Genomic DNA, 13984 nt, shown 5'->3' on the forward strand with positions numbered 1-13984 from the left:
GCCTATGGCACATTGTAACGTGTGTATTTATTATCTAATGTGTTTTGTACGATACTAAGGCTATTTTTATATATAACCTTGTGTGGAGTTTCTTTTGTGGTGGGCCTTGGGTGTTGTTGCTGGGTGCGCGCGCAAATGCTTTACACCTTGCCTCCGAGATAAGCCTGACTGCTTGTGCCAAACTACCAAGGGGGTGAGCAGGGGTTATCTTGGCGGGTGACTTCCTTGCCCTGACGTAGAATGGTGGTCTCTGCCTGACTTTGGCGCAAGCCTTAGCCAACCAGAAATCCCATTTCTAACAACCACCCTGCATAAGACGGACCTTCTGACATATATTGACCATGAGCCATTTAGAAAGCAACCAGTCAAGGGTTTTGCTGGCTGAACCAGCTGAATATGCTCCAGCAGAAACCTGGTGCCTCAGCAACCTCTAAGCGGTTCAGGAAAACCACATCTATGGAGAGCCGGGCATCTGCCACTTTTTCACGAATGCCTGCATCTTCAAAATGCCACATGACCGCATATATTTTGTAATGGTCTTTTGCAGAGGCTAATGCAAATATCATATTAGTGAGAGATTCAAATCAAACTTATAGGGATTCCAACCATCATATCACAAGGGAGAGTGGATATGGATGGGTCCTATGATCGCCTATCAGGTTACAAACATATACATTATAATATCCACATGTCTTCTAAATTTTAGATCTGTATATTAAACCTACAGCACATGCTGTTTTGGTGCAATCCCCAGAAACCCCCCCATCTCATTTCGAAACTGTAGTGCTTTCAACTCGTTTTGAGCTACCATCCGTAATCACCACACAGCCAAAGCTCCCCACAATACACCTTTATTTTGTTAAAGACACTTTATTGTCTTACATAGTCAAATACAAATACTGTACCCTGTGCGTATGCTATTGTTTCACTTATCTTTGCTGTGTTGTTGCACTGCCATGACTTACACAGATACATTGTTGCAATACTGGCTTTTTATTTGTTGCAGCGCTCTTTACTGTTTTTCAAGTTGTTGTTATAATTCATGTTTTAAATGTTTTAAATTAAGACTATTAATAGTTCTGCTTTTTACTGCATATTTCTGGTTACTGACGTGTCTTTTGATTTACTTTTCATCAAGTGGGTTATTTTTAGGATTACTTTGGAAATTGAGCCCCTGTTATATTTATTTTGTTTAACCGCATGCGTGCGGCGCGAATTCCCCGCCCATGCTGACTCCGCCTTGCGCGGGCGGAGTCATGACGGAACGGTTCCGTCATGAGCACAGCTCAACCGACGCTCATGACGGAACCGTTCCGTCATGAGCATGGAAGGGGTTAATGTGCCACGTGCCATCGAGAGATCTATTCTTCTGCTTTCATTGAACCACAAGTGCACAATTTCCTCTGACGTTCCATGATAAACAACAATAAGGAAGTCAGTTGTGACTTATAGATCTGTTTACAAAATGTAAATTTTGTTACTTCTTTTGTTACTTGACCACGGGAAACATCCTTTACAATGCAACTTTTACCACGCAGTGCCTTTACGACGCAACTATTACAACGCATGTCATTACAACGCATTGCGCTGGGGGGCGCTCTAGGATAGGGAATGGATTTAATTTACTATCCAACACCTTCGCTACTATCCACGGGGACTGGAGTTGGAATAGTAAATTAAACTATTCACTATCCAGCACCCCTTAACGCTATGCGTTGTAACAGCATGCGTTGTAAAAACTGCGATGTAAAGGCATGCGTGGTAAAAGCATGTGTTGTAATGTCATACATCCCTTGACCACAGTTTAATAATTTTGCTATAACTGGTGTGAATTAATCCTGTGTTTCTCCAGATCAGATGCTGCAGTCTAAACCCAGAGTTTAATAAGCAGTTGCTTTGGATACTTCATAACTGAATTTATAAACAGGATTGACTGTTATGCTCTTACTACCTGCTTTCAACCATCGCAGTCAAGGTTGCGCAGTGCCTCAACGTTGAGCGCCACCCTGACAGTATGATTGCACAGCTGCTCCTGGCTGCTTCCAGAATGGAGTTCTTGGCATCCTGGAACCCAGCGGGTCACTTGCGCTAGTACTTATAAGACAAATTTGGGTGGAAAAGTGCGTGGCGTATCTATAACGCCTAATGCGGGGGGAAGCATACGAGTTCAGCATCCAGTGAGCTGCTACGTTGCAGGCACCTTTTTAGGTCTCTTTATTGTTTTTTTTTAACACAACGCCAGTCCATTTATTGCTGTTCGATAAAGACTATTGTTTATCCTATTCAATTTTATTTATTTCCAAGGCAAAATGGTTCAATAGTACTTCCTGTATTTTTTCTGCAGGTTGACTTTACATTGCCGCTACACTTGTTGCTCGCTCGTTGGACTCATTGGGTTCTCTTTGTGCTCCAGCTTTGTTTTACACCCAGTTTGCACTCAGGGATTAGTCACTCTTGTCCTGTGAATGGCTTGTGGAGTTTCTTTTTATTACACCTCTTGGATTTCTGTTGCATACTGAAGTCAGAGGATTTTTACTGGAGGAAGCAGACTGTTCCTCCACACAAAGAAGCTTCTGAAGCTGCCGCTAAAAAGACCAGCCGTTGACACTGACAGCATGATGCGTATTACGTGTGGACGTGGCTGTCAGCACCATTGTCACTTCCGCACTGCCACTTGCCGTGGTTTCATGACTCGCTGGGGTAGGATCATTTGGGACCGTGGTATGACATGGAATCCGTGGTGATAATTGTTCAATAGCCCAACTGGTTTCTTAGCATAATACTGAGTGGCGCGTCACATTTAGGGCATGGCCGTTGGATCTGGAGTAATTGAGAGTGGAGATGGAGGGGGTGAGTACAGTGAGTATCTCACATGTGACTTCATGATAGTCATTCACTGCCTGAATGAACTTATGTGGAAATTGTTAATCCACTTTCTGAGGCACAACATCTTTGCCAGGGGTCAGTGGAGGTGGGACTTAAATGCAGAGATGAAGGGAATTATGTGTTTTCAGTCTACCTCACTGCCTCTAATATGCCACTGTTATGTTGTGGCCCAGCCCAGTACTTGGGTAAATTGGGTGTGGCTGAACCAGTACACCATGGGGATAGTGAGTCTTCTCTTCTGACATGTCACTGCCTGAAGTGGCAGTAAAGTAGCAAATACTGATGTCATTTCCTGTGGTAAAACTTCCAGGTCATGAATAGCTGGATGCGGTGCTTAATAGTGGCAGGGTGATTATCATGAATTCTGGGTTATATGGTCCCTTTTAGGGTCACTGCTGCATGGAGCCTGCAATTCTGGGTTCTGGTGTCTATTTCGATGTGCGGGGTATCTGTTCTAGGTGTTAGTAGACAGGGCTTAACTCAGAAGGGGTGTGACCATCTGTTTGAGTTTGATGGAATATCTCTATTATCTACCAACATTGACCATAACATGCAGTAAGAAAAGGTACTGATAATGTAAACATCAGGCATCACATGTAGCTATCCGTCTAGGTTTGTCAATCTAGAATAACAACTCAGGTATACCATGTGTGCATGCCAGTTGTGATATTCAGCACTAAGAGATAAGTTCCATCCTGTCTGGAGATTGTCAGACTAATGCAGCTAGCAACGTCAGTGTGATGGTAAGTGGATACATATCCTTATGATTGTCATTGCCAGGTCTATTTCCAGCACTATCTCACCTTGTAATACACAAGAAAACATGGGCAGCAACATTTACAAACATTTAACATAAATAATAGATCAGAAAAAAATGGGACCCATTGGACTCTTCGAAGGCTGGGTAGTTTATCTTTTCAAAAGTTTGAAACACTGTTTCCAGCTCCTTCCTCTGCTGCAGATAAGTGAGCACCTTTACAAGAAGCATTCTTAGGCGCCGAACATGCAACAAGTTGTGTGGTGCTGAAATAAAGTTATTGTGCAAACTGAAATTCTTCTGAATAGCCCTGAATATAGGTTTGCTAGTTCTGACCATAACTTTAGGGAAAGGCAGCGCAGTCGGCTGACTCAACTTGACATTGTTTTTAAACTTTGCAAGCTTTGGATGTTGAGAGTCTTAGTTAAAAACATTGAAAAGAGGGAGGCTGCTGGACTTGGCCCTCGCTGCCGGGTCACCCCCAAACGTTTTGCTTTCAACCCTCCTATTTTCTGAAATAGATTTTTGTTGGCTTTAGGACTCTGGGCACTTTACACTGCTCACTCCTTTAAACATGGTAAATTGACTCACACGTGATTGGCACATTTAATTTACAAGGAAAGTGGCACTACATGTACCCAGGGCCTGTAAATTAAAAGCTGATGGTGGGCCTGCAGCACTTATTGTGCCACTTACTTAAGTAGTCCTTTTAAACCATATCTCAGGCCTGCTATTGCAGACTGTGCGCATTGTTAAACTGCCATTTCGGCTTAGCAAAATAAACCTTTTGCAAGGCCTAAACCTTTCTTTTTAACTCATATAAGTCCAGGGGTGTAGCTTGATTAATAAGATTGGGGGAGGGGGAGGGGTGAGCTTCAGGTTTTCCGGTAATCAGGCTGCTGTATAATGTTTACATACATTGTGATTTTTCTACGGTCTTACATGACCAGATAACTGCGAGTGGTGCTCTGTGCATTTGGTCGCTATACTTACCTAAATCTTCGAAATTGCATTGCTCTGATTGGATTTCTGTCATTTTGGTCTCATTTTACTTATTGCGGCATAAATATTCTACACATTGACTTTAAGTTGAGCCTGATTCGTTTATGGCAAGCTACCAGGAGTTTTATCACAGGTTAATTTAGTGACTTTTGTGGTTCACCATGGCACGGATTGTGATTGTTGTTTGAGAAAGGTTCATCCCCTCAACCAATAACCCAGTTACTCACAGAGGCTCTTCACAGTGGTGGGAATCTAGTGGTTTGTGTACCTCTGCTCTATGACTGTCCTCTGCTTGGTGCCTGTACCGCAGTCACCATTGACACGCTGATCGCCGGTGACGGCCAGCATCAGCAGCACATCTGTTCCTGCCAGTGCCTAAACCGAGCCAATGGTTTCCGGTGCTTGGCACCAGCACTTAATTGTTGGCCACCGGCTTTTATGACAGTTGGCCTTTTACTTCAATATACATTAAAAGTGAATAAGATCTGGCGCCCAAGCCATTCTTACAGCTTTAGGGCCCAGGATCAGTCTGAATTGTCACACTTGTAGAGTGTGATTGTTAGTAATTGTCTTGGTTCTGTCATTGGCAGCCCTGGCAGGGGCACTGGATGTTGCAAGCCGCAGTGGTCTCTAAACGAGGGCCCTGGCACTTATTGTTTTACAAATTAAGCACTGGTTCTTACACCAGTATATCAAGCCTTCTGTGGCCGCACACCCTGCAGCCAGAAATCATCACTTGTGGCGGGACGGCTAAAATTCATCTATAAGTCCGAAAATGTTGGGCACATTCGCGATGGACGAATGTTTGAAACTTTTTGAGCGAAGTGGGAACTTTGTCCACCACTGTTCTTGAGGCCAAATGCATCAAGGTGCCTTTCCTAGAGACTGGAGGATGACTTACAGTCTAGTGACCCAATCCCAACCTGGAGTCCACAGTTTTTACTGTGCAAGTGTATGGGCGCAGTCATGTCTGGGCATTTGTAAATGATTCAGGAGGCATTTACAGGCATAGTTCATTCCACTTCCACTGTAAACGAATACAGTTGTCGCGCTTCAGAGATGTGGTGTGTAACACGAAGACCAGGGAACATGCCCAATGCCCTTGTTCTGGGCTGACTGAACCTTCCTATCAGAGTCTTTGTAAGGCACAGATTAGAGCCTTACTGCAGTTAAGTTTTCAGTTCCCAAAGGGGCAATCCACCGCCATACAGAGGGCTGGAGTCATTGCATGAATAACCTGCGCACGTTTGTGATATGTCATCATATACAATCCACCCCGAAGCACAACGATTAAAAGTCTTGGGGGTGTCGAGCTGTAACAACCCTCAAGATGCCACTTTTCAGTGACTTACCTATGAAGTGCCATTTATATCATTGTATAATGATTTTAGATGGCTAATTATCTATTTTTATACTTAAAATGTTGAACTTTTTTTTTTTTGTAGTTTTATATAGCGCAAACTTGACCCGAATCGGGTATCAGAGCGCTTTACATAGCTCCAGTTACATTACATGAGGACACACATTCATTTTTGTTAGGCACGGGGAGATTAAGTGATTTGTCCAGAATCGCAGGATGTTCAGCGTCATGCCGAGACTCGAACCCCGTTCCCCAGATTCGAGGTCGACCGCCCCATTTAATGCTCGTAACTATCCTTTACTTAATGGTGGGTTCAACTACACTGGATTTGCTATTCAGCCCTCAGAGATGAGCCTGCAGCACAAAACACAGCGGCTTTGTCTAACTTCATCGCTACATCGACATCCCCTCGCGGAATCCATGAGGTAGTGGTTAGATTGTTGGCTTTGGAACCAGGAGACCTTCCTAGTACTCCCAGCTATACTACATTTTGACATTGTATACACACATCTGTATCTACCCATGCTTCACTTCCCTTCCGTTTCAAAATTAGTAGCACTGTGACTGACCCTCTCCCAATCCTACCTAAAAACGGTGGTATTGGTTTGTTGAAATATCTCCCGGAAGTCCAACTGCTTTTTTCCTGTGTCTGCTGGTTTACTGCTAGACTCACCCAACTCTGGCGCAAGCTCATGTGCGGCCATGAAGGAGACCATGGCTCTGATGTCCAGTCTGATCCTGAGAAAGATGGTACCTGTCCTTGCGAAGTGTGTAAAGGTGAGCAAGTGGCAGCGGTGACACCTAGTGGCCAGTCAGAGTATTGTTCTAACTGCATTCCAGCACTGCAGTCTACCTCGCCACCATAGAGGGCAGGGTAGTGTGTCTTCCAGCTCTGAATGTAAGTGAAGAATTGACAGCTGCTGCACCCAAGATCTTGGAACCTTGCAGGTCAGACTCAGTATATAGGTCTTTCTGTTTTAGAAATGCCATGGGGCAAAGTATTTTCTGGTGCTGGCTATAAAACTGGGCAACAGCATATCTATTCCAGATTGGATTCATACAGTGGATCCCCTTACAGAACACAGCTACGCACTTATTGACTGTACCTTTGCCTTTGACCCTGTACAGCGCTCAACTGCCTTTGGCTTGGTTCACTCTATACAAATATCATATACATAAATGCATCACATGGTAACAGCAATCCACGGTCAATCCTGTGTCAAGGTTGCTAAGCTAAGCACAGACAGTAACTAGTTCACTGTAATGTGAATGCCAATGACCTAGGGCCTGATTCACAGAACTAACTTAAGACAAAATCCTAAACTTACTACCATTTTGGTATTCACAGAAGGCACTTACTCATTTCGGTATTCACAGAAGTTAGGAGTCCTAACTTTAGGACTCCTAAATGCCTTCTTTGAATACCGAAAGTCTTAAAATTGAGATTTTTCTCAGTTTAGTAGTAGTAAAGTTAGGACTCCTAACTTTAGAACTCCTAAATGCCTTCTGTGAATACCGAAAGTCTTAAAATTAGGATTTTTCTCAATTTAGTGGTAGTAAAGCTAGGACTCCTAACTTTAGGACTCCTAAATGCCTTCTGTGAATACCTAAAGTCTTAAAATTAGGATTTTTCTCAACTTTACTACTACTAAACTGAGAAAAATCCTAATTTTAAGACTTTCCGTATTCACAGAAGGCATTTAGGAGTCCTAAAATTAGGAGCCCTAACTTCTGTGAATACCGAAATGAGTAAGTGTCTTCTGTGAATACGAAAATGAGTAAGTGTCTTCTGTGAATACGAAAATGGTAGTAAGTTTAGGATTTTGTCTTAAGTTAGTTCTGTGAATCGGGCCCCTAGAACTTGACCTCTCGGTGATGTAAATTTCCTCCAAATTTTGTAGCCTTGGTTTAGCGGCAAGATAGTGCCATAGCAGATCCCGCCTGCCAGAGATGCTGCCATATTGCACTTTCTACTGAAGCTGATATTGAGCCAGAATCAGGGAGGAGCTGATGCGTTGCATGTTTGCTTTTCATAGAGAACATAGCCTTCCTGACTACTGATCATCACAGCATTTGGCTGTAAACAGGTATGCAGTGCGCTCATTCTCCCTAAGAAACTCAGTCTAGATGAAAGTTCTGCTAATCCATGCTCTCCTAGCGTAGCACACAGAAGCTGATCTTAGGGTGTAATGTTTTTAGATGACATTTAAACCATGGTTGAAATGTTTATTTTATTCTTGTTGTTCGCAACATGCAGTTGTGCTGTTTTTATTGTATTCTGTGTGTTTCTTTCAGCTTTGCTGAGCAACAGAGTTCACCTTTTGAAATAAAATGCTTTTTAGTTAAAGTGCATTTTTATTAGCATAATTTATGTGTATATTATTGTAGAGGACTAAAAAGTATTGTTTCTAATCACCCTGATGTCCCAGGATATCTATTTGGGGACGGTCTGTTAGTAACCTAAAAGCACTGATGCCATATCATCTATGCATTGGGTGGACTTTTGTGATGCTATAAAAGCCTGTCTTTCACATTCAAGCATTGGTGCATTGAACCAAGTCCACTCGTGTCATCCATGGCTGTGAAAAACAATTTGTAGAGCGGAGCCACACATTCAGTTTATGTAACAAGACTGCTATCCCCAATTCCAGTGAAAACTTGCCTGAGTCTCTGTTCTGTAGAACTTACACAGATCAAAACATCATCCTGATGAATGTTGTTGCCTTCAGCTTATTATGCATTGTTGTTTCTGAGGTCTACAGTGCACCAGTGTGTTGGTAGTTGGTATGCGTGTGTCTTGTGGGCAGTGAAGGGTGTTTCAAAGGGGATGGTTGGGTCCAGCAGCCTTCAGCATTGGAAGCCATGTGAGCCTTGAAATGGTTGCAATGATAAATAGATAGCCATTGGAACTGTGGGATGAGGGGGAAAATCTAACCTTGAAACCTTCCTCCGATCCCCAGTTTGACTCTACATGGGTCATAGATTAATGTTTGTGTGTTTTGTCAACATCTACTGGTGTGTGTTTGTCTTTCATGTAGGAATTGTCTTGGGTGATGAGCTCTATGGAAAAATCCGTTGTCCGGCCAGGGAAGCTTGTTAGTCAGCACTTGTCTGTACTCCCTTGAATAAGTTTGTGAGTGAACGGTGTGTGGTGTGGTTACTTGTGTGATACGGTGTCAAGGTTTAGGTCTGGTGTCGGTCTGCAGCATGCTACAGTATATTTATAATGATTTAGGGTATTGTGCAGTGAGGGTGTTATTTCCAGTGCCCCCTTATTTATTTATTTATGGGCTTGTAACGCGCCGGAATCATACCCGAAGGTGTATCTCCGCGCAGTGCTGTTGAGTGAACAGGTCCAACTGGCGCTAATTCTAAAATAGAGTCGTCTTAAGACCTTTCCTGAAGGCTTGATGGCTCGAGCACTGTCTGAGGGAAAGGGGGAGGTTGTTCCACAAACGAGGACCCATAACAGAAAGAGCGCGACCTCCCTGTCTGGTCTTATTGTGTCGTGGAATCTGTAGTATCAGCTGATTGCTCGACCTCAAGTTACGGGAAGGGCGGTGTGGGACAAATTTTTCGGCCAGATAGTGCGGCCCTAAGTTATGAAGACTCTTGTGCACCACACAACAGATCTTAAATTCCACCCGTTTCCGGATGGGAAGCCAGTGGAGCACTCTAAGAAGGGGCAAGGAAGGTGTTCTGGGGGGGGCATTGATCACCAGGCGTGCCGCGGTGTTCTGTACAACCTGAAGTTTGTTGAGCACTCCTTCATTGGCTGCTAAAAGTAGGCCATTGCAATAGTCCAGGCGACTCAGTACGAGGGCCTGGACCAAGGTCTTCCTAGTGCCGTCAGGGAGAAGAGGAAACACTTTCCGAAGGAGGCTGATGACATGGAAGCAGGATCCCGCCGTGATGTTGGCATGATGAGCAAGGGTGAGGTCGTGATCTAGACGGACCCCCAGATTTTTCACCACTTGTTTAGGGGAAGGGGCTTTTCCCAGACTTGTGGGCCACCAGTCAGGGGTCCACAAGATTTTTGCCTCTCCAAACAGCATGACTTCCGATTTTCCCACATTGCACTGGAGAAAATTCCTGGCCATCCAGCTGGCGATCGCAGTCATGCCGTTAGAGAAAGCTTGCCTTATCTCCGGGGTGAGGGTTTTAAAGGTAAACAACAGCTGCGTGTCATCAGCGTAAGAGATGGGTAAAAACCCAAAAGACCTCATGATGTCGGCCAGGGAAGAGACATAAACATTAAACAGCGTAGGGCTGAGACAGGAGCCCTGCGGGACTCCTCTAGTAATGTTGGTAGAGGTGGAACTGAAGGGGCCCATATTAACCTTCTGGGTACGCTCGGCAAGAAAGCTGGTGAACCAAGCCAGGGCAGATTTGTCTATGCCGATCTCCTTTAGTCTGGTTAGGAGAATGGCATGGGATATGGTGTCGAATGCTGCGGACAAGTCCAACAGCACCAACACCACAGACAAACCCCTATCCAGAGACATGCGTATAGCATCCGTGACAGAAAGGAGAGCCGTCTCGGTGCTATACCTAGGTCTGAACCCTGACTGAGAGTGGTCCAGACAGCCGGTCTGCTCAATAAAGCTGGAAAGGTGGTGGTTGACATGTTTCTCCATCAATTTGCCGACAAACGGCAAAAGGGAGATAGGTCTCAAGTTGGTCATGTCCGACCAAGGGATGGAAGTGTTTTTCCTGATGGGCTTGACCATGGCCTTTTTCCACTCCAGAGGGACCAATCCTTCGGAAAGAGAACGATTAATCACCGTCTGAATGGTGGGACTGAGAACATTCCCAATAAGATGCATGACACGGGCGGGTACAGGGTCCACTGGGCTGCCCGATTTAATTGTCCCAATCAAGGAGTTAACCTGATCCAGACTGATCTCAGGAATGGAGGACAGTACAGAAGGGCTAGGTCCGACTGTTCCGAGCTGAAGGCTGGGAGAGGGATCATTGATATCAACCGAAGTGATGGAATGAGCAATATTTTGATAAATTGCATCGATTTTATTGGCAAAAAACCCAGCAGTATCCTCACACAGTTTTTGGGATAACATCTCTGGGGTGTCACACGCAACAGGCTTGGTGAATGTACAGAGAACCTGATACAGTAGTTTAGAATCATTACCCGCCTCAGATAGTTGGGAAACAATGTGATTTTTGCGGGCGGCTCTGATATTCCTATGATAGAGTCTCAAGGCCGAATGGTGGCGAGCTTTGTCAGCTACATTCTGCGAGCTTCTCCAGGTCTTTTCCAACTTCCTGCATGCTTTCTTTTCAGCACGCAGCGAGTCAGAATACCAAGGTTCCTGCCTGCGGTTAGACCGCTGGTTGCAGAGTCTTAGAGGGGCAATGAGGTTGACCGCAGTGTTCAAGGCGGCATTATATTTAGAAAGGGCCATGTCAGGGGAGTCAGAGGGCGAAAAGTCCGGAGAGATAAAAGCAGTTTTAAAAGTGTCTGCGGACACCTTGTGCCACTGCCTGCGCCATACCGGGAGGGGGGCAGGATGAGAGTGTACCTCGGTGAGGTTGGGGAGGGAGAAATTAATCACAAAGTGGTCGGTCCACTCCACCTGTATAGGGGGATAACAGGTCAGAGAGTGCGAGTTAGACAAAATTAAGTCAAGAGTGTGACCGGCACGATGGGTCGGGCCCTGGTTACACTGTTTGAAGCCCAGAGCAGATAAATCAGCCAGCAGGTTATGGGCTACTACATTGTCAAGCAGTTCGCTGTGTATATTAAAATCTCCAAGGAGTATAAAATTAGTCCCTATACTAATGTGTGGGGCCAGCGTCTCCAAAAGGAGGGTAGAAGCATCGGCATAAGGGCCAGGGGGACGATACACCAGTGCCCCCTTCCAGCCGGCCTGTAAATTGGAACCAATTTTGAAAACCAAAATTTCTATGTCCCTAGTACAGCATTGATCAAGAACGGTAACGGTAAGAGTGTCCCTGTAAATAATGGCGACCCCACCGCCAGTCTTAACAGGGCGGTCCAGCCTAAGTATCTTGTACCCCAGAGGGATCCCCAATGTAATAGCAGGAACCAGATGGGGTTTGAGCCAGGTCTCCGTACAGAAACAGTAGTCGGGGCGGGCGGAGTGAATCAGATCCCAAACCTCTGAGTGGTGCTTCGGGAGAGATCTGATGTTGCACAGTATACTGTTTCCCCTAGGGGGCCTAAGACTGAGGTCCTCAAGAGACAATATATCAGAGGGGAGTTCCCAGGAGTATGACTGGAAATGGCAGTGCTTACATGAAAACGGGCCTCCAGGACACGGCCCAGAGTCCTGTGCGCAGCCTTTTAGCGGAGGGATCCACAGATTGCGTAGGTCATTGGAGGAGTACCTTAGTCTGTCCACTCCACTACTGGAGTAGGCAGCGGAGGTAGGTGCCATGGCCCCTGGCCCCGTTCGGTCACGGACGGGCACAGACGGGCTCCTCTCTGGCTCGTCTCAGGCGCGACTCAGTCTGGGTGAACCCTGAAGGCTTCAGTTTGTATTTGTGGTGTGCAGTAGTGTGGTGATGGGTAGTGTGCATGATGTGATGTAGGGCCGTGTGATTGGGCGGGTGTCGCACAGTATGTTTTTCTGTGCATGGTGTAGTGGGATTGGGTCTGTTGTTTGGTGGGTGGTGTAGTGTTTGAGATGTTGTACCCTTAGGTGTCTTGAGGATGATGATGTTGCACGGTATGGGGTATAAGTTAATTAATGTACGTGCTCTATAGCGCTGTGTGTGACCTGAAGGTCACTTATATGCACCTCCATTATTCCAACTCAGATGTTCATCCTTTTGAGGTCAACACAATCTGTAACATTTAGTTGGTTAACAGTACAATATGTTATTAGTGCCAAGCGACCATTAGTTCATGTGTCATTTAATTTCCTGTGATGTCACCAGGTGGCTGGGGAGCATGCACTTTACCTGCTGTTACTTTGGTGAAGTGCCTGCCAAAGATGTAGTAAATATATTTGTATAACGCTGAAAATAACGGTGGCCGCAGGGGCTATAAAAAGTTAAAATACCATAATTATGGCCTCCTTAATATTCATCTGCAGCAGGTCACTCCACCATCTTGTTTCAAATGCTTTCTTGATCTTTTAACTCTTGAAGTGCTTATTTAAGTTCTGTCAGACTTGTCAAATGTCTCCTCTGTGCATTTTCTGGTGTTCCAGTGGCAGTCTGACTCTTGGCAGCAGGTGCAAGGCTTGAGAACCATCTCCTGGTCAGGGCTCGTACAACAGCAGCCATTGCTGAGTAAAATCCATCTGCCCCAGTCCACAGTCCTGCCACCTAAATGTCTCTGGTTGAGACTGGGGACCCAGTGCTTCTGTGGGGGTGAAGGGACAAGGGGCATCGCACTCTGGATGAATTAGGATGCGTTCGCGACACCGTCCTCTGTATGCATAAGTGGCTCTTGGTGGAGTCCATATATGAACTGAGAATGGCGCCCAAAGGAAAGGAAGGTGGCTCCATGGGCCAAGCAGCAGGTCCAGAACTGGAGGAAGGCAAGAGAAGAAGACAAGAGAGGGTTAGTGAAGAGATGCTGGCGAGGAACCAACATCCTAGGGTTCACAGGCAAGTCTGAAAGGTCACACATTTCTTTTAACTTTTCTCTTATTTCCCTGTAGTTACAGCCAGTAGGGCAGTTAGGTTCATGAGCCACAGCTTGTCTTTGACTACACCCCCATTATCCATTGCGCCCGACATCAGGAAACAGGGTGGGTGTCCACATAGTGGACGACTCCAGTGGGTGAGCTGAGCCACTGATGTGCCAACGGCAAGCCAGTCTGCACCGTCCTTGCCTCGACTACACAAATCGGTTCCATTTCCAGATCGGTTGTCAACTCACCTCCCCCATTGTTCTAGTGAATACAATACAATACAATACAATAAGCCTTGTAAAGCGCACAGCTGTTAAATAGGCATCCTAGCTCTAGAATCAAGGAAGAGAACTG

At 45.4% G+C, this 13984-nt stretch overlaps 1 protein-coding gene across 1 annotated transcript in view; it reads right to left on the reverse strand.

The window, feature by feature from the left end:
• Nucleotides 1-8217: 8217 nt before the first annotated feature.
• Nucleotides 8218-13984, reverse strand: part of SLC11A1 (solute carrier family 11 member 1) — a 196990-nt gene continuing 191223 nt past the window's right edge. Inside the window, exons 15-16 of the mRNA XM_078679242.1 lie at nt 12493-13524; nt 8218-9276 (exon numbers count right to left, since the gene is read on the reverse strand). Of these exons, the coding sequence (XP_078535368.1) occupies nt 13399-13524 (126 nt within the window). The 3' untranslated portion in view covers nt 8218-9276; nt 12493-13398. The remainder of the gene's footprint in view (nt 9277-12492; nt 13525-13984) is intronic.

The sequence above is a fragment of the Lissotriton helveticus genome, chromosome 3_1 (assembly GCF_964261635.1).
Source record: "Lissotriton helveticus chromosome 3_1, aLisHel1.1, whole genome shotgun sequence".
In the NCBI taxonomy this organism is placed as follows: Eukaryota; Metazoa; Chordata; class Amphibia; order Caudata; family Salamandridae; genus Lissotriton; species Lissotriton helveticus.